General features: G+C 45.7%; 2 protein-coding genes across 2 annotated transcripts in view; both read left to right on the top strand.

Annotated features, from left to right (window-relative positions):
* Positions 1–25781, top strand: part of LOC310684737 (phospholipase A2 inhibitor gamma subunit B-like) — a 179614-nt gene extending 153833 nt beyond the window's left edge. Inside the window, exon 7 of the mRNA XM_083456240.1 lies at positions 25515–25781. The gene's annotated coding sequence lies outside the window, so the exon portion shown is untranslated. The remainder of the gene's footprint in view (positions 1–25514) is intronic.
* Positions 12573–27900, top strand: part of LOC310684728 (phospholipase A2 inhibitor and Ly6/PLAUR domain-containing protein-like) — a 50931-nt gene continuing 35603 nt past the window's right edge. The window contains exon 1 of the mRNA XM_083456220.1: positions 12573–12743. Coding sequence (XP_083312346.1) covers positions 12695–12743 — 49 coding nt within the window. The 5' untranslated portion in view covers positions 12573–12694. The remainder of the gene's footprint in view (positions 12744–27900) is intronic.

Below are 27900 nucleotides of genomic sequence, written 5' to 3'. Positions count from 1 at the left end.
GAAGATGAAGGAAGGGGGAAAGGAGACTTGGTTTGAAACATCCTAAACTTTTATTTTGTTTTTTATATTTGCTTTTTTTTATGAACATATATAAGTGGATAATAGAAGGGCCTTTTGAAGAGGCTGAAGAAAGAGACACACTGTTGAGAGAGATGATTTTGGGGAATGGAAAAGGAGACATTGAAAACCTTTGTTTGAGTTAAAAAAATTTAGAAAAGTTGTGATTAAAAGCTTTCTTATTTCATTTTCTCTTTTCCCACCGCCTGGGAAACTTTGTGAATAAGCTACAGTCAATGGGAGAAAACAGGAAATAAGAAATCAAAAAAACAGTAAGGGGGGAAGCACAGTGTGAGAAAGGAGAGCAAGAGAATAAGAACAAAATATAGTGATACAGTGTGGCTGGAAAAATAATTGCAGGGGTTTTTCTATTTTCTTAAGGTAAGGTAAGGTAAGGTAAGGGGAATATGCAGGAGAAATAATTTTGAGGAGATATGGAAGGTGTTTGTAGAATTTGTACCATTGAAATGGAAAGGGGTTCAACCATTGCAAGAGGTGTTGAAATTTTGGAAGGTCGGATAGTTACAATGGAATGGTCTCTAGGGTTGGGTGCATGTTTTCCCCCTTATTTATTTATTTATTTATTTATTTTTCAGGTGATCAGGAGTTTTCTTCATCAGGCATAGGCAAACTCGGCCCTCCACATGTTTTGGGACTACAACTCCCATCATGATGGGAATTGCAGTCCCAAAACATGTGGAGGACCGAGTTCGCCTATGCCTGGTCTTTATCATTCTAGAAAGATGAAGAGCCTGAAAGGAGTTAGAGAGGGAATTGATGCATGAACAGCCTTAATTGGAGGAAAGTATAGTAACACTTTGCCAGCACCCAGGAACAACAGGTTCAGCACAGTGTCACAAATTGCTAGAATTCTAATAGCATTATACCATAATTTAAAGCACAGTGTGGAAAACAAATTAAATCTCTTCCCCCTCCCAAGAACTCCAAAGACACATCTCTCCTAAGCTGTGCCAACCTCAATGGGGAAATGAGTGCCATCAGGTCACACTAGAATTCAAAGCTCAGCGTTGCAATGGGATTAGATTTCCAGAAGCCCAGGCAATTTTGGGCTATAGTGCACAACTCTTCTGGAAATTTGCTGCACAGTTCATGGCAACCAGGGCAAATTACTATTATTTGTTGTTGTTTTTTTGAAATATTTTTTATTAACAGGCCAATCACATCACACAGTTCAAATCACATTAGTTCCAGATTATACAGCCAAATTTTAAATTTTTTGGGGGTACCCATATATCAAGCTCCGCACGAGTCCAAAATTCCAGATGACTCCAGACATCACTTGTTTGCTGCTTTTGTTCGACAGTTGCATCCAGTTCGATTCGGATAGAACTTTATTACCTTCTTTCTCTTCTTGTTGTTATAATTTATTCCTTTCTTTGCGATCTCTGATAATTTTCACAAACAGATTGAAAATTTGGCGTCTCTGTGTGGGTTTTGTGCTCTTCCAAACTGATATTACTCAGGAACAACCTCTGTTAAATACTTCCATAAACAAAGTTAATCTTCGGTCTGTCCATTATTATTCCTCAGGCTGGCTCAATAAATCAAGTAAATTAGGGGGCTCTGTCAGGTCAAACTTGCATTCCAACATTCCTTCTCTTTCACGCGATCCTGATTCTCCTCCCCCTGCTTCTTCTCCGGCCAGCCTGTCTTGGCGAGACGCCATTTTTTTTTAACTGCGTCATAGAAATTTTCCTCCTTCTCACCATTCGATCTTCTCTTATTGCATTATATTTCCTCCCACACAGTCTTAAAGTTCTGTTTATGATTGTTAAAACGTGACGATCTTATTTCTTTCTGGGGTGGAGGTTATTATTGTCATATCATGCAAAGGAAAAGGAAAGTTTTTTTCCTCCACCCCCCCCCCTTCGTTCCAACCTTACATTCTCATAGCGGTAGTTCATCAAAAGATTTACTTATCCATCCGTCACTCCCGATCACAGAGATGCATTAATCAGCAGTCTTATCGTCGAGCTTCACTTGATATATGTGCTTCAGCCTTCTTCCAATCCTGTTATTTCCAATTATAATTCCAAGCTGAAGCAACCAGCACGCGCTGATTGGAATCGGCGTCGGGAAGATCTGATTCCACCGAGGGCTTGTGCCAAGTGTTCAGCACCCCCGTCTCTCAGATCAGGGGGTGCATTGTGAACACCGCTGGCAGGGGAGTCCCCCCCATCCCCTTGGGGGGGCCAGGAAGGCTGCCTACTTCCCATAGCAGCCCCTTAATACCTCGTATGGGTCAGAGAGATGTTATTGTCGGCCATCTTCCAACGCGCCACCTAGTGGCCCGGCAAATTACTATTATTTGATAGGCCACTGGAGATGCACTGAGGAGACAGGGACATAAGAGGATCCCTTCTGAACTACATCAAAAGCTCATTTAGTTCAGCATCCTGTTCTCAGAGAGTTGAAGCAGATGCCCTTGGGATTACCTCAAAACAAGGCATGAGCAGAGCAGACTCCCAGAGGCTTCTTGGCTTTCATACCAAAGGAAATGTAGCCATTCTGTCTAGTAATCTTCTCTCATAACAATAGAACCTGTGGACAAGCAATGAAATGGAAGGAGGGAAAATTCAGGACAGATGGAAGCAATAACTGCATCACACAGCATGTATTTAGGCTTTGGAATCTGGTATCAGAAGAAGTAATGGTGTCCAACAACTTGGATGTGTTCAATGCAGATTACCCTCATCCTCCATGAATTTGTGTATTGATGGCTACTAAACTTGATGGTTATGTTCTATGTCTGCCATCTGGGGCAGTTTGGCTCTTAATGTCTGCTTCTGGGAACCAGCTGTGGAGTTGTTCTCAGGTCCTGCTTGCTGGCTATGCCAGGCATCTGGTTGGCCACTGTGAAAATGGTTTTCTTGAACAGATGGCCTGATTTAGCAGGCTGATGCAAGTTCTGGCCAGCTGAAATTTCCTGCATATCTTCTTACAGCAGCCAAACTCCTAATTGCCTTCAAGTGGGGCTCACCCAGTGTACCTGCTGAAGAAGAGTCTTTCCATAATGTACCTGCCAAAAAACTGTGCTTTCATTATTTTCTCTAATTGAATACAATTGCTCATGTGCCTGAGTGAGGGAAGCCAAAAGAGACAACAGTTTGAGAAACTATGGACAGGACAGGTGACAACCGAAAAAAGACACTAGTAAATATAAAAGTAAAATGTATATTAAGAAACTGTTTTTTAAAAAAAAAAATCTGAAAAGGTTGAGAAACATTAAGAACATTGAAAATTAGAAATAACTGGTTCCGGATAATACAATAAATTCAAGGCTGCTAGGAGCAGTGCCTTTCAGCTTTTGAATGCCTGGGAGAATAGAAATTTTCAAAATCCTCCAAAAAATGAAGAATGAAGGAGATGGATCTACTTCAGCAGAAAGGCACTCCCTGTCAAGGGTTTAGTGCTCATTTACTTTCAAGAAAACAGGCCTCTTTGTTGTGAAACAATTCTTCTTGGGGGGTCTAAAGTTAAATTTGCTTCAGAAAAAGAAGGCATCATTCCTCTCCCCCCCCCTTCATTATTTTGGAGGAATAGAAACATGGTTATATATAACTAATGCTTTGGCAGTTCTGACCTCAGATATCTCCCCATCACTTGCTCTTTGTATAATCTGGTGGCCACTGGCAGACTTTGGGGTCAAATTTCAGTGGCACACTGTGAGACATCAAAATTTGTCGCCTCCCCCCATCTCTCACCTTGCATTCTATGTTGTTTAGTCATTTTAGTCATTAGCCCTGTGGCAGATGTCAAAGCAATAAACAACTATTTTACTTTTAAAAGACAACTGAAGGCCGCCCTCTTTAGGGAAGTTTTTAATGTCTGATGCTGTACTGTTTTTAATATTCAGTTGGAAGCCGCCGAGAGTGGCTGGGGAAACCCAGCCAGATGGGTGGGGTATAAATAATAAATTATTATTATTATTATTATTATTATTATTATTTAGTCGTGTCCGACTCTTCATGACCCCATGGACCAGAGCATGCCAGGCACTCCTGTCTTCCACCGCCTCCCGCAGTTTGGTCAAACTCATGTTAGTTGTTTCGAGAACACTGTCAAACCATCTCATCCTCTGTTGTCCCCTTCTCCATGCGCCCTCAATCTTTCCTAACATCAGAGTCTTTTCCAGGGAGTCTTCTCTTCTCATGAGGTGGCCAAAGTACTGGAGCATCAGCTTCAGGACCTGTCCTTCCAGTGAGCACTCAGGGCTGATTTCCTTTAGAATGGATATGTTTGATTTTCTTGCAGGACTGTTCTTGGGGGATGGGGTGTGTGGGGGGGGACTCCCTAGATCTGAATGGGGTAACTGTGCACGCCTGGAAGAAGCGGACTGTTTGGATCCCTTCCAGAAGGGATTCAGGCCTCATCATGGGACTGAAACTGCCTTGGTTGCACTGGTTGATGATCTCCGGAGGGCTAGGGACAAAGGTGAGAGCTGTTTCCTAGTTCTGCTGGATCTCTCAGTGGCTTTTGACACCATTGACCATAACATCCTTCTGGACCATCTAGAGGGGCTGGGAGCTGGGGGCACTGTTATACAGTGGTTCTGCTCCTTCCTCCTGGGCCATGTTCAGAAAGTGGTGTGGGGGGGTGAATGTTCAGACCCCTGGGCTCTCACTTCTGGGGTGCTTCAGGGTTCTGTCCTCTCCGCCATGCTTTTCAACATCTACCTGCAGGGGCGGGGCCAAGATGGCGACGAAGTAAGACGCGCTTGCCGGAGCTCCCCTTTCAGTTCATGCTGTAAGTTACTTTGCTCCTACTTTTCTCGAGAAGTTGGCACGATAATGGTTTGATGTTAACGCCAGGAACTCACTCTGTGGAAGCTTGCAATCTCAGCGCTATAAATCTCTTTAATGAGCTTCACTAACAACCTGATTAGCCGTAACTAGGGCAGCTTCCCTGGCCTTCCACCAGCTTTTGCTTGGCCTTTGAAGGACTCTTAGATAACCGAGCCGCTCTAGGGGTCCAGCATGACGAACCTAAAACGTGGCCGTACCTCTTCTGTGGAAGACCTTTCCTTTAATGCCTCAGAACCTATGTCTAAGATCTTGAAACCTACTGGGCTGGATTTACCACCTAAGACCGTAGAGCCTTCTATTTCATCGTTAGAAGAGTTTTTCTGCAATCTCGTGCCCCCTTCGCCTGTTGCCTTTAAGCAGTTAGATTGCCTACATGATCCTGCAATGACTTCAAACAACCTTTTAAACACTTCCAAGCAGGTAGACTGTCCGTATGACCTCGCAACGACTGCAAATACTCCCTTGCCAGGAGACAAACCGCTGTTGGATATAACCTCAAGCCCAGTCGGCCTCTCTCCTCACTCCGACTCTCACTGTAAATCTTTATGCGATATAGTACATTCAGTGGAGCTGAGGACTTTGCAGAAATATTGCCTGCACTTGGCTGACGAAATAAAGGTGCTATCAGCCTCCGTCAATAGGTTAGAGGGAAAACTAAATGCTCTCACCAAAACCCCTACCCCGATTTTGATTCCGCCATCAAATCACCAGGGACCTGATAATCATCAGGCACAGAGCCCAAGTAGGGGGCAGCAGCTAGTAAACCTCCAACTCACCCCTAACAATATATGCTTGAACATCGTTCACTCCCGCTTCCCCTACCATGCCTGGAGAAATTGTAAAGCTGCTGTGATCTCACTGCGAATGTTGACCAGGTCCTACTTGGCCCAGGGCGATCTCCTATCACTAGAATGGCTGCCAGAGACTCCAAAATTTAAGCGCTTGGTGCTCAAGTTCGATTCTCCCAGGCTTCCTACACTTTTGAGCAAACTTCAAAATCGCCTCAACTGGTATGGAATCTTCCCACAAAGATGCTTCTTTAACAACTGTAGGGGCATTATTGGGAAAATCCCAGACTCAGCAAATTTGGTTAGCCGACCTACAAGGAGGATTGAGGATCACGCCCGGAATTCACAGCAACGGTCCCTCCCTATGAACCCCTCCCCACGATCTACTAGACGACCATCCCACCGGCAAGAAGGGACTGCCTTAAGGGGTAGAGCTTTGACGGATCCAGCTTTGGCCCCGCCAACCTCCCTACTGGTGGCCAAGGGGGAAGGGAGACCAGGAACAGAGGAACAAAACGATAGAGTGCACATGCAACAAAACCAACAAAACCAGAGCCTAGTGCATCAGCAGAAAAACAAAGCTCCTATTGAGACTCAACTTCATTCGAACGACAGAGAGGACTCTTTCTCCATAGAAGAACATGCCTTAATAAATCGGTTCTGGTCACTACAGACGTCAGCCCAAAGGGAAATCTTGGTTAGACTGGACACCCTGAGAAGCAGACTGACCAAAAAGGTGGCCCATGTTGAGACTACGGAAGGCTCATACACATGGCCTATATCCCCCAAGTGCCTAGTGGACAAGAGGACGGCGGGAGGTGCCTTTAAATGTGTAGATTCGGAAGACCAATCGCAGCCCCCGCTGGTGTATGGTAAGGCAAAACTAAAACAGACTGTCACATCTCCGAGTACCTGGTTCAACTATCTTAAACTCTCCCCAAATGAAATAGCTACTCCCCCAAGCCCAAACCACCCCCTTAAGTCCCCGGGAGCTATGGATAATCACTCCCCTATGCAGCAGATGCCTATTGATAAACTTAATGGGAGTGTTTTTTTAGATGTAAAGGGGTCACTGGACTCTGTGGACCCAACAAATCTACACCATGGAGGGACAGAGAATTAAAGCTGCTGTCCTGGAACATTGCAGGATGGCGCGCCAAGAAAAACAATCAACAATTTGCGATGTTTCTTAAGCGATTTGATATCATCCTCCTGCAGGAGACCTGGTACAGCGACCCCATTTTGTTCAATGGGTATTCTTGCCACTCCCTACTTGCTACTCCATCTGTGAGGGGAGGTAGGCCTAGTGGAGGTTTAGCTAGTCTCATCTCCACAGAGCTTGAACATTCCTTAAAAGCCCTCCCAAACTGCAATTCACTAGCCACGGCAGTCCTACTCAAAATCAAGAGAGATGCACTGGTAGTGGTCAATGTCTACCTGCCCCCCTGCCAAAAAAAATCTATAGTGAAAGCTAACTGGGCAGAGTTAGAGGCATTCTTAGAGTCCATAGAAACTTCCTACCCTTCTACACCGATCATAATCGGGGGGGATTTCAACGCCCGTATGGGAACTGATGATGACAACCTTTACAGCCAATATAATCAGATGCAGGACCCTGAAAGCCCAACCGAAGAATGCGTCTCACGACTTTCCAAAGATAATAAATGTAATTTCTCGGGGCTATGCCTAGCCCAGGTCGCAAAAAGAAGGGAGCTGATGATATTAAACAGTAGTAGGGAAGAGGACCACCCAGGGGAGTATACCCATCTTTCAAAGATGGGAGGAAGTGTGATAGACTATATTCTGATATCAAGATTCGCCTATAATTCTGTATCGACGTTTCAAGTGGGACATAACACCGAAAGCGACCACCTCCCACTAACTTTAGCGCTCAATGGCCCATCGTTTAACAAACCCACGGCTAACCTTTACTACACCCCCATCGTTAACCTGGGATCATTGGCCCCCAGAAGCATTAAATGGTCCCCCATGCTTAATACAGAGTTAACTCACCTCCTCCATTCGGAAGACGTGAAGACCATCTACTCAGCCATTGTATTAGCCAATACCGGGGCAAAGGCCATGGACTCGTTCAACGAGTTATTAGCAAGACTAAAGACCTTCCTAACAACTGAGATACTTAACTCTGTTACAAAGCGGGCAAAGGATCAAGAGAGTTGGTTTGATTCGGAGTGTAGACAAGCAAGGAAACGTCTGAGATCAACCTATCGGAATTACAGAAACACCGGAGCACCCTCGCTATTTATGGCCTACATCTACTTAAGACGAAATTACAAACAGCTATTAAAGGTAAAAAAACAAAAAGCCGAGAGAATGGCCTGGTGTAGACTAGTGAAGGCCTCGAATGACAAAGACTCAACCTCCTTCTGGCGTACCATTAGGGGGATCCTGGGCCAAGAACAGATTGGTCCCACATGCACTGTAGAACCCCAGGAGTGGATGAAATATTTCCAAACCCTCTTCTATGATGACAAAGCTCAGCACAACGATCCAAGTGCCTACTCTGAGAATTTACCATATTGGCCTCCTGTCTCCATAGAGGAGGTGGGGAAACTAATTGCCCAACTGAAAAACAACAAAGCCCCGGGCATAGACTACATTCCAGCAGAGCTCCTGAAGAACAATACCAGTTGGTGGGCTCCCATAATGGCGTCAATATTTACATACATTGATTCAACAGGCATAATCCCTGGTTGCTGGACAGAGGCAGTAATCATCCCAATCTATAAAAAGGGTCCTATGGCAGATCCAGCGAGCTACAGACCCATCAGCCTCCTCCCCATTCCCAGCAAATTGTACGCCAAACACCTCCACATTAAACTAATCGACTGGATGGAAACTGAGGCAGTTCTGGCAGAGGAGCAAGCCGGCTTCAGACAGGGCAGAACAACAATAGACCATTGCTTCGTACTAGCACATCTCATTGACAAATATGTCAACAAAACACGTGGGATTCTATACGCAGCATTTATTGACCTAAAGGCAGCCTTTGACTCGATTTCACGAATCAAACTCTGGGCGAAACTCAATGCTACCAACATTGACAAAAGATTACTATTCCTGATAAAAAGCCTATATAAAGACTCCAAGTTATATGTAAGAGCCTCAGTAAATGGGCAACTAATTGGCCCTGTACCAGCCACCAAAGGAGTCAAGCAGGGTTGCATTCTAGCCCCAGCCTTATTTAACTTATATATCAATGACATGGTCAAACACCTAACATCCCCAGAGTTCCATGCCCCCAAACTGGCCGAAAAATCAATTTCAGTGCTCCTCTATGCGGACGACGCGGTTCTCTTATCACGAACTAAAGTAGGCCTCAAAAGGCTACTAAGAGAATTCTCAGCTTACTGCAGGAGAGATCAATTGGTAGTTAATCACCAAAAAACTAAAGTCATGGTCTTCGCTAGGAGACACAGACATCACAGATGGGAGATGGACAATCAGCCAATAGAACAGGTCAAAATTTTCAAATACCTCGGAGTAGTTTTCCAGTCAACAGGGGCCTGGGAGGCCCACCATAAATATGCTAGGGAAAAAGCATCTCAAAGCGTCAAAATACTGTCTCGCTTTTACTTTACGAAGGGGGGCAGACATATCCCAGCAGCTTTGGATGTCTTTCAAGCAAAACCCTTGGCACAACTACTCTACGGGGCCCAAATCTGGACGGGAAATCATTGCCGCACACTCGAAACGGTCCAGTCTAAATTCCTAAGACAGATTCTAGCCGTTCCATCATGCGTACCAAATGCGGCCCTACGGCTGGAGACCGGCCTCCTCTCCGTCGAGACCCGGACCTGGATAAGAACATTCAACTATTGGCTTCGTTTAAATTTAAACCCATCCGGACTATTACCTCTAGTAGCACGAGACGCTCATAGAAGTCGGTGGTCCAAAGCAGTGCATCAAAAACTACTTACATGTGGCCTACAAGCACAGCATCTCCTGAAAGTGGGTCTCCCCAAGGCAAAAACCATTATCGAACAGCGCTTGAAGGTTATTGAGCAGCAGAATAATCTGGCCTATATTAAGAAATTTAGTGCCTGGTACGCTTATCTGCCCCCCTCCCATTTTGATTTTCGGGCACCTTATTTGTCTACCTTAACCATTCCAAAACTTAGGCGGGCCTTTACACTGGCCAGACTAAATATGTTACCGTCAGCTGTTCTCGAAGGTAGATATCAAAAAATCCCATTTGAGAACCGGCTCTGCCCCTGTGGAGCTGGCTATGTAGAGACGGCGTCACACGTTCTCTTGTCTTGTTCCCTATATAAAGATCTCAGGGACGAGACCATCACGCCGCTCCTATCGGCCATCCCCGGCCGCTCTTGCGAAGCCAAATTGTGCTCACTTCTAGCCGATCAGAACAGCTTGACAACAGAGAAGGTTGCCAATTTTATCGAGAGAGCAATGAGATTGAGAGCTGGTATCTGAATGATATCAGCGTGGTCACCCGGATTCCTCGCCTGGGTTTTTATGATTATTATCATTATGTTTTATTACTATTATTTTATTACTTCTGCCAAGTTTTAAGTACTGAGATTATTAATTTACCTAGGGTTTTAATAGGTCACAAGATTTTAATTATATTTGTAATGTACTTCTGTTGGTGTTTGTCCTTGGATGCTATGGCCTGTTGGCTATGCAAATAAAGTTTTATTCATTCATTCATTCATCTACCTGCATCCGCTGGGAGAGATCATCAGGGGGTTTGGGCTAGGTGTTCAACAGTATGCGAATGATACCCATTTCTACGTCACTTTCAAATCAGAACCAGTGAAGGCGGTGAAGGTCCTGTATGAGTATCTGAAGGTGGTTGGAGGATGGATGGCAGCTAACAGATTGAGCATGAATCCTTACAATGCAGAAATACTGTTTTTGGGGGATAGGAGGCGGGCAGGTGTGGAAGACGTCCTGGTCCTGAATGGGGTTACAGTGCCCCTGAAGGACCAGGGGCACAGCCTGGGAGTTATTTTGGACTCACAGCTGTCCATGGAGGCGCAGGTTTACTCTGCCTCCAGGGCAGCTGTCTATCAGCTCCACCTGGTACGCAGGCTAAGACGCTACCTGCCCGCGGACTGTCTCACCAGAGTGGTGCATCTCCCGCTTGGACTACCGCAACGCGCTCTACGTGGGGCTACCTTTGAAGGTGACCCGGAAACTACAACTAATCCAGAATGCGGCAGCTAGACTGGTGACTGAGAGCAGCCTCCGAGACCACACTGGTCTTGAAAGACCTACACTGGCTCCCATTACATTTGCAAGCACAATTCAAAGTGTTGGTTCTGACCTTTAAAGCCCTAAACGGCCTCAGTCCAGTATACCTGAAGGAGCGTCTCGACCCATATCATTCTGCCCGGACACTGAGGTACAGTGCTGAGGGCCTTCTGGCAGTTCCCTCACTGCAAGAAGCCAAACTACAGGGAACCAGACAGAGAGCCTTCTCGGTAGTGGCACCTGCACTGCGGAATGCCCTCCCACTGGATGTAAAAGAGAAAAACAACTACAGTGGTACCTCGGGTTAAGTACTTAATTCATTCTGGAGGCTCATACTTAACCTGAAACTGTTCTTAACCTGAAGCACCACTTTAGCTAATGGGGCCTGCTGCCACTGCCGCACCGCCGGAGGACGATTTCTGTTCTCATCCTGAAGCAACGTTAACCTAACCCAAAGTACTATTTCTGGGTTAGCGGAGTGTGTACCCTGAAGCGTATGTAACCTGAAGCATATGTAACCTGAGGTACCACTGTACCAGACTTTTAGAAGACATCTGAAGGCAGCCCTGTTTAGGGAAGCTTTTAAAGTTTAATAGACAATTGTATTTTAATATTTTGTTGGAAGCCGCCCTGAGTAGCTGGGGAAAGCCTGCCAGATGGGCAGGGTATAAATTAATTAAATAATAATAATAATAATAATAATAATAATAATAATAATAATATGTTTAAGATAACTAAATTCCTGGTATGACTCAGCATTCCTCATTAAAAATATTGCCTTGTATTAGTGGAGTCATGATGCGATTAATGAAGGTAGGGAACTTATTTTGCTGTGCATAAACAACATGAGTGGCTATACTATGTAACTAACACCTTTGAAATCTTTGCTCAGTACAGTGGTGCCCCGCAAGATGAATGCCTCGCAAGACGGAAAACCCGCTAGACGAAAGGGTTTTCCGTTTTGGAGGTGCTTCGCAAAATGAATTTGCTATGGGCTTGCTTCGCAAGATGAAAATGTCTTCCGAGTTCCTGCGGGTTTCCCCCCCCCCTTTCCCCCAAGCCGCTAAGCTGCTTAACAGCTGATCCGCTAAGCCGCTTATCAGCTGATCCGCTAAGCCGCTAATCAGCTGATCCGCTAAGCTCGCTAAGCCGCTAATAGCGCTAATCCGCTAATCTGCTAATGGGCTTGCTTCGCAAGACGAAAAAAACCACAAGACGAAGAGACTCGCGGAACGGATTCTTTTCGTCTTGCGAGGCACCACTGTATTTCCAAGATGATGTGTGCTCTAGCCACTTGAACCTAGAAGGAAATATTCTAATAGCAGTCAAACTCCAATTGTCTCAAAGTGGTGTTCATTCAGTGTACTTTCTGAAGAAGAGTGGTTCCCTAAGAGTGGCTCCCATTGTGGTGAAACTGGGGTCGGATAGACTGGAAAGTTATTTGGTGAATTTTCATGGGCTTTCCAAAGGTGATTTAAGGATTTAAAATACAGTATATGTTTCTTATCCCTGAGAATGCAAAAGAAGAGGTAGCTGTCAGAATTTCACACAGTGAAAAATGACTTAATGCAATTTCTACTCCATGCTTTGTGTTCCAATATAAAATTACAAGATGTTTCGGAAAGCATGCAATCTCTACTGTCATCATTTCCCACCCCCTCACTGGACCAGTTCTGCCTAGGGCTCCTCTTCTTAGCCTATAAATCCTCCAAGGCAGCCTCTTCCTCCATCAGTTGCCTGCTGCTTTGAACTGAGTTCTCCTCAGCTTTTGATCTCTCCAGCACTATGAAGATCTTCCTGAGTATTTGTCTCTTCTTGGCCATCCTTTCTGAAGGTCAGTAGGAAGCTGCAATCTTGAATTGCTTTTTCAAATGGAGGAGGGGATATGCAGTGGGCTAGAGAAGGCAAACTGATATTGGCTCTAGGAAGGATAAATGAAGCTAAAACTATTGGAATAGTGGGGAGCTGGACTCCAAATTTTGGAAGACAGCCTTGTGGAGCGTACTTCTGTTTCATGAGGTTGGCTTTCTTCAAATACAACATGAGTGCTGCATGTGAAAGTATTCAATGGGACTGCTAAAATCCCATTGTGCACCTCACTGTGTGTTGTGGGGGAGGACGTCCCTGCTTTAGTGTATGCATTCATAATAGTAAAATGGATGAAGACTGTGTGTCTCTCCATCTTTGTGTCTGGAGATGTTCCTGTTTGTGAGATAGGGGGAAGATGTGTGTCAGTGTGCATACCTACATCAACCCACCGTTACATGTGGATCCTGAGACCAATAAGGTTGCTCATGTCCGGCTTGGAAGATTGTATCCAGGTGGGAATGTAGATTTCATTTTTCCACAACTGAGGAACTGATGTATTTGGCACTGAATATGTCTTCTTCTCTTCTCTTTGCAGTGATAGCTATGCAATGTACTGTAAGGAAATCAAATCAAAAAAAATCAGGAACTTGTCAAACTACCAAAGGTGGCAGTTGCTTTCTTCGTACTACTTCCACTGATATAAGTGAGTATAAAGCCTTTGTGTAAGATTATACCTAAGAGTGGGGGTCCAACATTTGGACCCTGGGATATCCAGGGGGAAGCCGCAGAATGCTGATCTCACCCAATGTTGTAGAATTCATTTTCTTCAACAATTAATTAAATATTAGTAGAATTATATATTGTGTGTGTGTGTGTGTGTGTGTGTGTGTGTGTAAAATGTACCAATGATTACAATAAAAAAGTGGTAGCATCCTTTTCAATAAAAACAGTAATTCCCCAAAAGCCTGTTGGGACAATGAGGTCTTCACTTGCCAGGAGAAGGACAAGACGGGAGGCAATCTAGCTTCTTCTGGGAGGGAGTTCCAGTGTTGGGAAGCAGGCACTGAGATGGTTATTTTCCATGTCAATAACTAATAAAGTGTGCCACCTCCCCCCCCCCCCACACCTTTACAAAGGTCAGCCGCTTAGCCTTAGAGAACCACTGGCAACCTTCTTCTGAGCTTTGCCAACTGATTAAAGTTAATACATTCTGAATGAATATTCAGGCCTCAGCTTTCTCTGGCTTTTGCCTTACAGCTCCATCACCAACTGGTTTTCCCAATGGCCAAATCCTAAGTAACAATACCTCACTGGAAGGTCACTCTCCACTCATTAGCACCCAACATAATCAGAGTCTACTCTTTGTGGGTTCAGACACAAGTGATACAGTGGTCAGGTGTGCAGCCAATGATGAATACAAGGAGACATGTGTTGGTTTCAGATTAGTCCACAACTTTATAGATTATAGTTGAAAGCAGGTTTGGTGCAGGCATTGAGTATGTAACTGTGATGGGATGATGAGCTGCTTGTGCGTGAACTGCAAGTCCCTCAGAGTTTGATCAAGTTCTCAAACCTCTGCCTGTGACGGAGCCCCTCCAGCATGGCTGCGTCAATCGCTAGCAGAATCCGAAAGTGGTTGCTTTCGGAATCGTTTCCAACATAAAAGCTCCTTAACGGAAACACGTCTTCTGGACTCTCGGCGTGACAGTTTCCGGCGAGGAATGGTTGTCCCTATAGGAGGTCCTGAGACCTCCCCGCTGTTTTCGCTGGAAGCGTCTCTGAGCCATTCCTCCGACTCACCTTCCCTTGAAGTTCCTGCTCTCCCCCTACTGGTTCCCTCTTCAGCTGCTGCGTCTCTCTCAACCTCAGTGAGCCTTTGCACCTCCTGTCCTTCCGATGGCAGTTCCCTGACATCCACCTCCCCTCCAGGGCCCCCTTCACCCCCTCCCGTCTCCTCCCCTACGGGTTGTGAGGAGGTAAAACCCCTGAAAGAACCTTCCTCATCGTCCGAAGTTTCGAACACTTTCCTCCACTTGTTGCTATTCCTGGTCTCTCGGTACTCCTCGTCATCGGAGTCCATTCCCTCTTCCAACTCCGACTCCGCGAATCCTTCCAGTTCCTCTTCCTCGTCGGTGGTGCCGAAATACTCCCTCCTAAACCTTGCTACCGGCTGTGGTTTCCTCGGGAATCGTTGGTGGAACGTTTCTGTTAAAACCTCGTCATTGACCTCCCCTGCAGTCACCCAGGTGTTTTCTGACTCCGGTTCCCCTTCCCACGCCACCAAATACTCCACCTGATTTCCCTTCCACCTGGAATTGAGGATTTCCGCTACATGGTTGCTGCTTTCCCTTTCTTCCAAGGCTGGTCCCCTGGTGTGCTCCCCTTCACGTCCCCCCCTGTACGGTGACAGTAACGACCTGTGGAACACTGGGTGCAATTTCATGTGGCTGGGTAACCGGAGTTTGAAAGCCACTGGGTTGACCTGCTGAATGACCTCAAAGGGTCCCAATCTCTTGGGTCTTAATTTTTTACAACCCCCTTTGAACGGCAACCCTTGGGTTGACAGCCACACCTGATCCCCCACCCTTATAGTTTCACCTTCCCTTCTGTTCTTGTCTGCCTGCTTCTTATATTGTGCCTTGGCCCTTTCTAAGTTGAGCTGGAGCTGACGATGGATCGCTTCCATCTCTTCTACAAAATGTTCGGCCGCTGGGACGCTCCATCTCTCGCCTCCCTCCCCTGGAAATGCCCTGGGGTGACACCCGTAATTAGCCAAAAAGGGGCTCATCCCTGTGGACACATTCTCCGCATTGTTGTCGGCAAATTCTGCCAGCGCCAACTTTTCGACCCAATCGTTCTCTCTGTCATTGACATAACACCGCAGATATTGTTGGAGGATGCCATTTGTTCTTTCCGCCTGCCCGTTGGTTTCAGGGTGCCGGGCAGTCGAAAAATTGACTTCCACGTGCAGCAAGCTCATGAGCTTCCTCCAGAACCTGGAAGTAAATTATTTGCCGCGGTCTGAGATCACCCTCAAGGGGGCGCCGTGCAGCCTAAAGATGTGTTCTACAAACAACTTCGCTGTTTCTTCCGCTGTGACTGCATGTGAGCATGCTACAAAGTGGCACATCTTAGTTAACAGGTCTACTACTACCATGATGGCTGTTTTCCCCTTGGATTTTGGCAGATCCGTCATAAAATCTATTGACACCGCTTCCCAAGGCCGTTCTGGTGTGGGTAATGGTTCTAATAACCCTGCCGGCGCCCTTTTTTCCCCCTTGGCTCTCTGACATTGGTCACACCCTCTTACATACTCCTTTACATCTTCCCTCACCTTGGGCCACCAAAATTCCCTGGTAACCATCCACATGGTCTTGTGTTGTCCAAAATGTCCAGCCGTGGGGCTATCGTGCAACTGCTTGAGTACTCTTCCCCTCAATTCACCTTCTGGTATATACAGTGCCCCTTTGTAATACAATGCCCCATTTCTTTCCTCAAAACCTTCGGGGCTCTCACCCTCTCCCCTGAGACCTCTGAGCTTATCCTGGGCATACTCATCATTTTCCGTTTCCTCTACCAGTTCTCGTCGCCCCACCAGCGCTGCCCCACACACCCAGCGGTCCTCAGGGATGACATGTCTTTCTTCGATTGCCCCCTCCCCCTCCAAATACTCTGGTTTGCGTGAGAGAGCGTCCGCCCTGACGTTTTCTGGGCCTGGCACATAACAAATTTCAAAGTGGAATTTGGAGAATTCCTGTGCCCATCTCACTTGTCGTTGGTTGAGTACTCGAGCTGTTCTCCAATACTCCAAATTCTTGTGGTCGGTGCACACTTGCACCTTGTGTTGTGCCCCAATCAATAAATGTCTCCACCTCCGGAACGCTTCGTGAATGGCGAGTAGTTCCCTGTCATACACCGTGTAGTTCCGCTCAGACTTATTCAGCTTCCTCGAGAAGAAGGCACACGGTCTCCACTCCGACGTATTCCTTCCCGGTTGAAGAAGTACCGCCCCTACCGCCCGGTTGGATGCGTCTGTTTCCACTCTCATGGGTTTCCGTAAGTCCACGTGCAGAAGTTGTTCTTCCGAGGCGAAAGCCCTTTTCAGTTCTTCAAACGCTCGCTCCGCCTCCGCCGTCCAAACAAATTTCTTCTTGCTGCTGAGGCAGTCGGTGATGGGCGCCGTCAAGTGTGCAAAGTTCTTGATGAACTTCCGATAAAAGTTCCCAAACCCCAGGAATCTTTGCACATCCTTCTTGGTCTTCGGTGTCTTCCATTCCAGTACCGCTTGGACCTTGCCTGGATCCATGGCCAATCCTTTGTCTGACAAGCGGTACCCCAGGAATTCCACCTCCTTGGTATGAAACTGGCACTTCTCCAGTTTCACCCACAGCTGATTGGCTTGCAGCCGGCCCAACACTTCTCGCACGTCCCTCACATGCTGCTCTTCATCTTCCGAATACACCAACACGTCATCTAAAAAGGCCACACAATTCTTGTAGAGCAAAGGTCCCAAGACGTGGTTCATAAAACTTTGAAAACACGCCGAGCCTGCTTGTAGACCGAAGGGCATAACGAGGTATTCAAATGCTCCCAAAGGGGTGAACATGGTGGTCTTCCATTCATCCCCCTTCCTTATGCGTATCAGATTGTACGCCCCCCTCAGGTCCAGTTTTGTAAAAATCTTCCCCTTCCTCACCCTGGTCAGAATGTCATCAATTCGGGGCATAGGAAAAGCCAGGGGTTCCGACACGGCATTTAGGGCCCTGAAGTCCACTACAAGTCTCGGCTTATCTGTGTTCTTTTTGTCCACAAAAAACACTGGGCTGCCCCCCACCGCTCGGGACTCTCTGATGAAACCTCGCTTCAGGTTTTTGTCAATGAACTCCCTCAACTCCTGCATCTCCCTGTCTGACATGGCGTACAGCTTGCCCACTGGGAGTTGGGCCCCAGGGAGTAGGTTGATTTGACAGTCAAAGGGTCTATGCGGCGGCAGTTTGTCTGCTTCCCTTTCGCTAAATACGTTGCTCAGATCTGCGTATTGCGGAGGCACCTTCCCTTTATTCATTACCTCCATCCCGGCTAGGGTGACTCTGGCTCCTCCTGGAACCTTCCCCTGCTTGCAGTGTTCTAGGCAATGCGCTGACCCAAAGGAGACCACCCTCTGATGCCAGCCCACTAGAGGATCGTGTAGTGCCAGCCAGCTCATCCCCAAAATGATGGGAGCTCCTCCCAAGGTGGCCACGTTAAACGCTATCCTTTCGGTGTGCCTTGCCACCCTCATTATCATCGGGACTGTCTGTTGGTTCACTTCTCCTCCCAACAGCTCTCTGCCGTCAATCGTGGTCACCTGCAAGGGGTTACTTAAAGGGATGGTCTGTATCTGGTGCTCAGCTGCAAACTCCTTACTCATGAAATTACAGGAGCTGCCTGAATCCAAAAGTGCCTTGATCTGTAGTGGGTGTCCGTTTGGCAGCTCTAGCAACACCTCTATCACTAAAGCAGGTCTGGGAGGTTCTGGCGTGGGCACTTTCACTGCTCTTTGGCCTGGCTGCTGTGCCCCGACGGTGGCAGCCAGGCGTTGGCTTTTACTTGCTCCTTGCTTTCCTCCTCTTCTCCCCCAACAGCTCCTGCCATCCCTTGCCATTCCTTTCTTTGTGGACAGACTCTGGCAAAGTGCCCTGGCTGTTGGCAGAGATAACATTTCTTGGCGCTCTTTCCCTCCTTCTTCCGCCCTTCACTGAGGTTTGAAACTGCGCGCGCCCGCGCTGTTCCAACTTCCATCGGCTCTGCCGGCGGGAAAGGCGGCTCTGGAATGTCTGGAATGCGGAGCTCCCTCCAACGTTCTCCTTTCCCTTCCCGCCTTTCCAAAGCCCTCGCTTCCTGGCGCGCTCCTATGGCCAGCGCGGATTTGGTCAGCTGGTCCATAGACTCCGCCCTGGGGCCCCGGGAAAGTTCATCTTTAAGGGCCGAAGAAAGCCCCTCTTCGAAAAGCATCTGGATGGGTTCCGCCGATAGGTCCCACCCCAATCTATGAATCAACATAGTAAACTCAGTCCAGTACTCACGGACAGACCGGCTCCCCTGTTTGCAAGCCATTAACTGCCTTCGCACCACTCCCTGCTCAATGTCACTGGAAAACATCAGGTCCATGGCACGAAAAAACTTCATCGTGTCCTTTAGGATCTCATTATTCGCTGCCATCAGGGGTCTAACCCAGTCCTTCGCCCCTGATTCGAGATGGCCAATTACAAAAGCCACTCGTGATTCCTCGTCGGGGAAGTCATCAAACTGCAGGTTGAGAGCGTATTGCATCTCTGTTCTAAAGGCATGATAGTTTCTGGGGTCCCCCCCGAATTTCTGCACCAATCCTGGCATCTTTCTGGCGAGCGGGGTGGTTTTCTCCTTCCCCTTTTCTGCATCCTGAGCCCTCCTCTCCTCAAGCCTCGCCGTTTGCAAGGCAAGCTGGATCTCCAACGCTCTGTACCTTTCCTCCAGGCTTGGACCCCCTCCAGCTGCTCCTGCTCCTCCGGTTCCGGCTGGTTCGCTCATGATGCCTCTCCCTGCACAAGCTAGCTTTCGGTGACTTTCGGATTGCTGTGATGGGATGATGAGCTGCTTGTGCGTGAACTGCAAGTCCCTCAGAGTTTGATCAAGTTCTCAAACCTCTGCCTGTGACGGAGCCCCTCCAGCATGGCTGCGTCAATCGCTAGCAGAATCCGAAAGTGGTTGCTTTCGGAATCGTTTCCAACATAAAAGCTCCTTAACGGAAACACGTCTTCTGGACTCTCGGCGTGACAGTTTCCGGCGAGGAATGGGTGTCCCTATAGGAGGTCCTGAGACCTCCCCGCTGTTTTCGCTGGAAGCGTCTCTGAGCCATTCCTCCGACTCACCTTCCCTTGAAGTTCCTGCTCTCCCCCTACTGGTTCCCTCTTCAGCTGCTGCGTCTCTCTCAACCTCAGTGAGCCTTTGCACCTCCTGTCCTTCCGATGGCAGTTCCCTGACAGTAACCAATGATCAATCAGTCCACCTGCTGGTTGAAAGACAGTTGGGGTTTACCAATGTTAGGGTTCACCTATGGCAACATCTAGCAAACCCCAAGAGTTTACTGGTAAGGGTTGCCTCTGAGCTGGGTTTAGGGACAAAGATTGCAGTCTTCCCAGATGGCATGAGGTTTTGGGGGACAGGGGCTTGCCATCCCATTGCTGGGTAAATTCAAATGGTTCAGAGACTGGAGGTATAATCCAAATGATACAATTCTATGGAATTATTATTTTCTCTATCATTCTCCCGCTTTTAAAAAAGGAAAATGGTTCCATATTCATTTCAACATAGTACCTTTCTTAGAGTAGAATATTTTATACTTTTTTAATTTTTTAATGCTTTATTAATTTTAGAAACATAACAAAACAAATAGAAAACAAAACAATATGCATCAATCATCAAAAGGCAATTGAGTAATTAACACTCTACACACCGTACATACATACTGAAAAAAAAAGTTTAAGTTCATCCATCGCTATTTCTGACATGACTTCCAATCCCCCCACTGTGGTTCCTAAGTTTCATTACTCTGTGCACTTAACTCTCTCCTAAATTCCTCTGTTATTTTAATTATGTAACGAGTTCTTAATTCATGCACAAATTATTCCAGGCCTGCCAAAGAATTTATATCATTACAATGTTATTTTAAATATTCTCTGTAGATATTCCACTCTCTATTGAATCTTTGATCTGTAGGTTCTTGGAATCTCGCTGTTAATCTTGCTAGTTCTGTATATTCTAGCTTTTTATTTTGCCAATCTAATGTTGAGGGGATAGAATCCCCTTTCCATACCTTAGCAATTAGAATCCTAGCTGCTGCTACCGCATACATAAAGATTTTCCTTACACTTTTTGGAATGTCATTGCTCATTATACCTAGCAGAAAGGCTTGGGGCTTCTTTGGGAAGGAATATTTAAACATAAGTTCATTGTAAATTGTTTCCCAAAATTTCCTGATTTTTTTTGCCGTGCTACCACATGTGGATCATGGTGCCGTCCATCTCCCTGCATCTCCAACAGATGTTTGATCTAGATTTATACATTCTGGCCAGTTTTACAGGTGTCAAGTACCATCTGTAGAGCATCTTTATGAATTCTGCACTCACTCCTGGAATGGAGGGATGGAATGGAGATTCTCAGATCAATCAGAAAGAATTTACCTGATCCTAGCCCCATCAAATGAACATTGTACAATGCCCCACCACTCGTTCTGAAAGCAAGCAGCTGCTGCCAAATAGGCCTGCAGTATATAGAAACAACCTAAGCCTCAAACCCTTTTGGTTACACCCTGGCAGCAGCTGAAGCCACACACACACACACACACATATGAAAAAGGAAAACCTTTGCAGACATTTCCCCATAGCAAGGTGCATGGAAAAAGATTTATTCCCTTAAGATAGCCGGTCAGAAGTGAGATCAAAAGAAGGAGAAAAATAGAGGAAAGAGAAGTCTGTATTCTCCACTCTCTGAGATATATATTACATACTATAAGACAGCTTCTTGAGTCAGCCAATGGATCAACTAGCTGGATATCCATTGGGTGGCAGATCAACCTATTCCAGGCCCTTGCCATTTAGTTTGTGCAGAAAATCCAGTCAATCATGTCTCATTTAAGTGCAACTTTTAAAGGAACGATCCTGGAATATTCACATGGTTGGCAGAAGAAATTATACTGTAATTATGAGGTGATTCTGGAAGAAACTACTTTAAGGATTAGCTTGCTAAATTCAGTGCTTGTGAGATACTTTTTTTCTTTATTCACCCATTTGCTCAATGTATGTATATAAGGGAGCATCACAAGCATTTCGTTCAGGAGAGTAATGATTTGAATTTTTGCTGATCTAGGTATTCCTTCTAATGTTCTCTCACAGATGGCTCTCTTAAGATCGAAGGTGAAGAGGGATGTACTACAGATTGCAGCACGCAGAGCTATAGTTTCACCAAAGAAGATGGTCGTTACTTGATTAATTTCAGGGAGTGTTGTCATGGTATAACGTGCGTCGAGAAACTTCTAACACGTAAGTATATGCATATTTGTATATACCGTTGGGCATAAATAGCATTGAGGCTTTAGGGGTTTTGCATGATTGCCCTTAGACAAATGATATCATACAGCTGACACTGGAAATCTTAGATGAAGCCCAAGATGAAGCTTCCCTGCAGCTGGTTAGAGGACACTAAAGGTGGTCCCCATGCTGTCTCTTAGTAAGATAAAAGGTAAAGGTAAAGGACCACTGGATGGTTGAGTCCAGTCGAAATCAGCTATGGAGTGCAGCACTCATCTCGCTTTTCAGGCAGAGGGAGCTGACGTTTCTGTGCAGACAGCTTTCCAGATCATGTGGCCATCATGACTAAACTACTTCTGGTGCAACGGGACACTGTGATGGAAGCTAGGGCTCATGGAAACAGTGTTCCCCTAATAGAAACAAAATAAAAAAAAATCCTTCCAGTAGCGCCTTAGAGACTAAATTTGTTATTGTTAGGAGCTTTTGTGTGCATACACATTTCTTCAGATAGTTTCCCTAGTAGTAACTCCACCTCTGAAACACCAGCTACAGGGTGACATCCTGGCTCTTCTAATATGGTGTGGCAGGACCCCTCAACCATGACCTTGGGGAACAGGAAACTGAAAACTTCCAGTAATGCTCCACAGATTGAAGGAAATAAAGTGAAATGGACAAAAGATAAACAACTACCTGACATTTAGAAGACATCTGAAGGCAGCACCGTTTAGGGAAGTTCTTAATGTGTAACATTTTAATGTATTTTTAATCTTTGTTGGAAGCTGCCCAGAGTGGCTGGGGAAACCCAGCCAGATAGGCGGGGTACAAATAATTAATTAATGATTAATTCATAACAAGAAAGCAAAAGCCAATTAAAAATGCAAAGGCCTCAAATAACAGGTTTAACTTCTATTGACAGTTTGAATTGCTAGGGAAGGAAGGGAAGTCTCCCAAACTAACCCAAGCAAATAAAAGGGAGTAAAAGACAAAGAATAGCTTGAAGTCCAAGCCTAAACCAGCAACTAATGCAGGATGAGAAAAGAGGATGGGTCACTTTTCTATTCTCCCTCCCCTGCCTGAAGATGCAGGATAGTTGCACAAGAAGCCATGCAGGGTCCTTGGTTATTTAAGTGTTCCTTAAGTGTTATGTCTCATCTTTAGAGATAATAGCTAGATCTAAAAAAGGTAAAGGTACCCCTGCCCGTACGGGCCAGTCTTGACAGACTCTAGGGTTGTGCGCCCATCTCACTCAAGAGGCCGAGGGCCAGCGCTGTCCGGAGACACTTCCAGGTCACGTGGCCAGCGTGACATCGCTGCTCTGGCGAGCCAGCACCAGCACAGCAGACGGAAACACCATTTACCTTCCCGCTAGTAAGCGGTCCCTATTTATCTACTTGCACCCGGGAGTGCTTTCGAACTGCTAGGTTGGCAGGCACTGGGACCGAACAACGGGAGCGCACCCCGCCGCGGGGATTCGAACTGCCGACCTTTCGATCGGCAAGTCCTAGGCGCTGAGGCTTTTACCCACAGCGCCACCCGTGTCCATAGCTAGATCTACATCATCAGTATAATGAATTCCTGAAACAGAATGAAGTGGAAATGTCGCAACCATCTCACAGGACTGCGAAATGAGGCCTAGGAATCATAGAAATATACATTTTTGAAAATTCATCTGGCAGGGGGAATGACCAAGGATCAAATTTAAAATCCTAATGGATGTTAAGGAAAGAGATGGATTCTGATTGCCAGACTTAAAATTATATTATGAAGAACCTGGCTGATTTGGTTAAAGAAATGCATATCTTTACAGAATACAAATTTGTTAAATTTGGAAGGACATGGGAATTGGTATGGGAAGGCTTACCTGTGATATGGGAAGGTAAAGGCACATTGAGAATTTTTAAATAATTGTATAAGGAGAAGTTTGTATAGTGTGTGGACCTGATATCAAGTCTTACATGAATGAAAAACATATCGTTTTTTTTTTTAGGAAATGCAAGTTTAATTGAAAAAGTTAGAAGAAATCCGAGTTGGGTGATACCCAAGCTCATAATCCTTCTGACTTTTCCAATATTTTCAAATTAATGTGTATTTTTGAAAACATGTATTAAAAGGTTTTATGGATCAAAGTTTTGACTTTGTAAAGGTTCTGCTTGAAGGAAGAGAAAAATTGATTTAAAAATGTATAAAATGTTATTAGAATGGGAAACAAAAGATGAGCTGGTTAAACCTGCAATGATAAAATGGGCTAAAGAACTAGGACATAATATAGAAATGGATGCATGGGAAAGATTGTGGAAAATTGATATGAAATATACTTCCTGTTATACTCCCAAAGGAAATAGTATGAAAATAATGTATAGATGGTATTTATCACCTAACAAATTGGCTAAAGGTTGTAAATAATTCTGGAAGTATAAATGGTACATGGAACTTTCTTTTATATGTGGTGGACTTTTAAGAAGGTGAAGGTTTTTTGGCAAATGTTATATGATGAGATATAAAAGATGTCTAAAGTGATTATATACAAAAAACAAAAACAAAAAAGGAGAAAATTTTCTCTTAGAGATTATAGGGGAAGAAGTTCCAAAAAAAAATGTATTTTAAGTTGTTTATGTATGTAACAACAGTGGCTAGGATTCTCTAAGAACAAAAATGGAAGGAAGTAGAAGTTACCACCAAAGAATGGATAAGTAAGGTGATGGATTATGCAGAATTGGCAAAGTTAACAGGCAAAATAAGAGAATCTAAGGATGATTGCTTTGTGGAAAAATGGAAGCCCATTTCAGACTATTTAAGGAAATGATTGTATGATGAAGTCATAAGCAGGATTTGAAATATGAGCAGCATAAAAAATTAAAGAACAAAGTATTGATGCGTTGGTATAAGAAATAGAAGGTATTGTGCAGCAGAGGGAAAGAAGTAAAAAGACCGTGGAAAATGGGGTGGGGAGTCTGAAAAATTGATTATGCATTGATTATATCATTTTTTTGAAAATTTAATAAGAAATTATTACACTGTAACAAAAGGAAGAGAGGGAGGGAGGAGAAATGGGCTGAAACCGTGTGTTGATTTTGGGGTTATTTTCCACAGAGCCGAAACGTCAGTTAAATGGGAAGGTGTGTCCGACCTGTTTTCCTTCTCTCTCAAAAGCCTGTGAGCGCTCAAAGACCATCAAGTGTTATAATGCTGAGACCCAGTGCATTGAGTTTGTTCTTGCTCATGGTAAGTAGCACTGCCAACCAATGAGGTGGAGACAGGGTGGTGGACTGCTCTCTTGCTCTGTTTGTGGCTTTCTGCCAGAAAATGCTCTATGTGTATTGGTAGGGGAAAGTTCTATTTTTCTGAAACCATAACTGTGGTAATGATCTTTGCTTTGCATGTATATAGATGAGACTCTATATTCCTGGGGTGGGAATATCTAAATTTTAAACATCCATGTCAAATTGATCACATGTATGGTTCTGAGATGCTTTCTATACATGCTCAATACACTTAATAAACAATAAAATGCTCTGATTCTCTCTTCTGCACACAAACTCACCTGTTACTGCCCAGGCACTCATGTGAAAATGTCTCTTTTTCTTTACTAGATAACAGTGCAATTCCTGACAAGCATTTCTACGGCTGTGCATCACCAACATTTTGTAAATGGGCCAAGAATTCAAATCATAGTGATGTCCTTTCAGGCACTATAACCAGAGCACGATGCTGTGATACTCTGCCTCCCCTTTGAAGAGTAGTTAGGAGAGAGCAATGTCTTCTTCCTTTTGGATCACACTGTTTCTCGCAGCAGCTGAGGTGGAGGGTGCTTGCCTGGAGGTGGGAGAGGAAGAGCGACTGCCATTCACAGGACTCCTGAGTCTTTTATTTGGCTTCTAGTGCAGGGTGAATGGGATGCAGGGAATAGAGAAGCTAAAGTAGGAAAGGGGGGCTTTCAGGCTCATGAAAATATGGTATAGGGGTTAAATTTCTCTTTGTTCATAATCAAAATAAATTGGTGTGGCAAATAAAAACCATGTTCTGTCTCTGTATTCATCAAATTAAGAATATTTGTCATCTGCGGTGGCAAAGAGGAGTGTTTATAAAAAGAACAAATGGGTAATGATTAGTCATTTTATTGATTTATGATATATTTATACCACTCTATATTTCAAAGAAATCTGAGTTGCTTACACTATCATAAGGGCATCACAAAAGTTCAAACAAATACAATGAAAAGCTCCCCACCCAACTTATCATGAGGAAACATTGAAGAAAGCTCTAAAATGCAGTCCATTGTTTGCATTTGCAGCTGCTTTTTTGAGATTTGCCATGCTGCACTAGGCACCCAGTGCAGACTACTACTGTTTGGCAGAATTCTGGAGAGCCAGTGAGAGATTCAGGAGTCAGGAACATAAGAGGATTTTTGCTGGATTGCATCACAGGCCCCTCTAGTTCAGCATTCTGCTCCCAGAGTGCCTAACCCCAGAAAACAAGGCATGAGCCCAATAGCCAATAGAGGAAACTGCAGTATTTTAAGTGCAGAAATGTTTTAATTTATGTATTGCAATTAGGGAAGCATGAGGGGGAAAGAAAGCCCTAGATTAATAAATGCAACTGTGTGTGTGTACACAAACACATTAGAAAATACAACTTTAAAAAAACAAACATTACAAAAACAAACTTTAAAATACATACATGCATGCATGCATACATACATACCTGTAATGGTTCTAGGGGTTGCTCGTGCGTAAGTTGCCGCCACTCCTGGCTAGGTTACCTGGTTGAACCCTTTCTGTCTGGACAGCCTCAAGTTTTGTGGCTGCCTCAGTCGCTGGCAGAATCCGTCAGTGGGCGTTTCTTGAACCTCTTCCAGCATAAAAGCTGTTTGACGCCCAGTCTTCACCTACTCTCCCTGCGCGGAAGTCTTCTGCGCAGGGAGGGTGTGGGCAGCGGAGTACCAGTACTCTCTCTGCTGGTCTCCGGCGAGGAGTTCTGGAGCCACCTCTCCGATTCCCCCATCTGCCCCCCTTCTCCACTGGTGGTACGCTGATTTCCTTCCCCAGCGGATGGGCTGCCTCTCTCCCTACTGGGACCCTCTCCGGCATCCCTCTGGAGCCTTCTCTCCGCCTCCAGCTCCGATGGCAGTTCCCTGACATCCACCTCCCCCCCAGGACCCCCTCCACCCCGGGCTTGACCTTCTGATCCAACCTCGTCCCTTTCCTCGGCCGACGATGTGGGGAATCCCCTGAAGGAGCTGTCGCCATCCTCCAAGGATTCAAAACCCACTTCCCACCTGCTCCGATACCTTCCCGCGGGGTGAGCCTCCCAGTCTGATTCTTTAGGGGTAACCCTTGGGTTGACAACCACACTCGGTCTCCCACCCGTAAGGGCTCCCCCTCCTGACGGTGCTTGTCGGCCTGCCTCTTGTAAACTTCCTTGGCCCGCTCCAAGTTCAGCCTGAGTTGCTGGTGCAAGGCCTCCATTTCTTCCAGAAACTGCTCTGCCACAGGTACACTCCATCCTTCCTCCCCCCTCCCTGGGAAGGCTCTGGGGTGACACCCATAATTGGCCATGAACGGGCTCATTCCCATGGATACATGTTCAGCGTTATTGTACCCAAATTCAGCCAGCGGTAGTTTCTCTACCCAATCGTTCTGCCTCTCACTCACGTAGCAGAGTAGGTATTGCTGGAGTATACTGTTCGCTCTTTCTGTTTGCCCGTTGGTTTCCGGGTGTCGCGCCGTCGAGAAGCCCACCTCGACCTGCAGCAAGCTCATGAGCTTCCTCCAGAACCGGGAAGTAAATTGTTTCCTGCGATCTGAGATGACTCTCGAGGGAGTCCCATGCAGCCTGAAGATGTGCTCCACAAACAACCTGGCTGTCTCCTCTGCCGTCACCGCATGTGAGCAAGCTATGAAATGGCACATCTTCGTCAGTAGATCGACGACTACCATGACTGCTGTCTTCCCCCTTGACTTGGGCAAATCTGTCATAAAATCAATGGACACCACCTCCCAGGGTTTTCCCGGCATGGGTAAGGGTTCCAGTAACCCTGCGGGGGCAGCCCTCTCCCCCTTGGCCCTTTGGCAGTGGTCGCACCCCCGTACATATTCTCGTACATCTTCCCTTACCCTTGGCCACCAGAACTGCCTG

Source organism: Podarcis tiliguerta (assembly GCF_965153285.1).
Source record: "Podarcis tiliguerta genome assembly, chromosome: 8".
Classification (NCBI taxonomy): Eukaryota; Metazoa; Chordata; class Lepidosauria; order Squamata; family Lacertidae; genus Podarcis; species Podarcis tiliguerta.
This window is presented reverse-complemented; position numbering and strand designations above follow the sequence as displayed.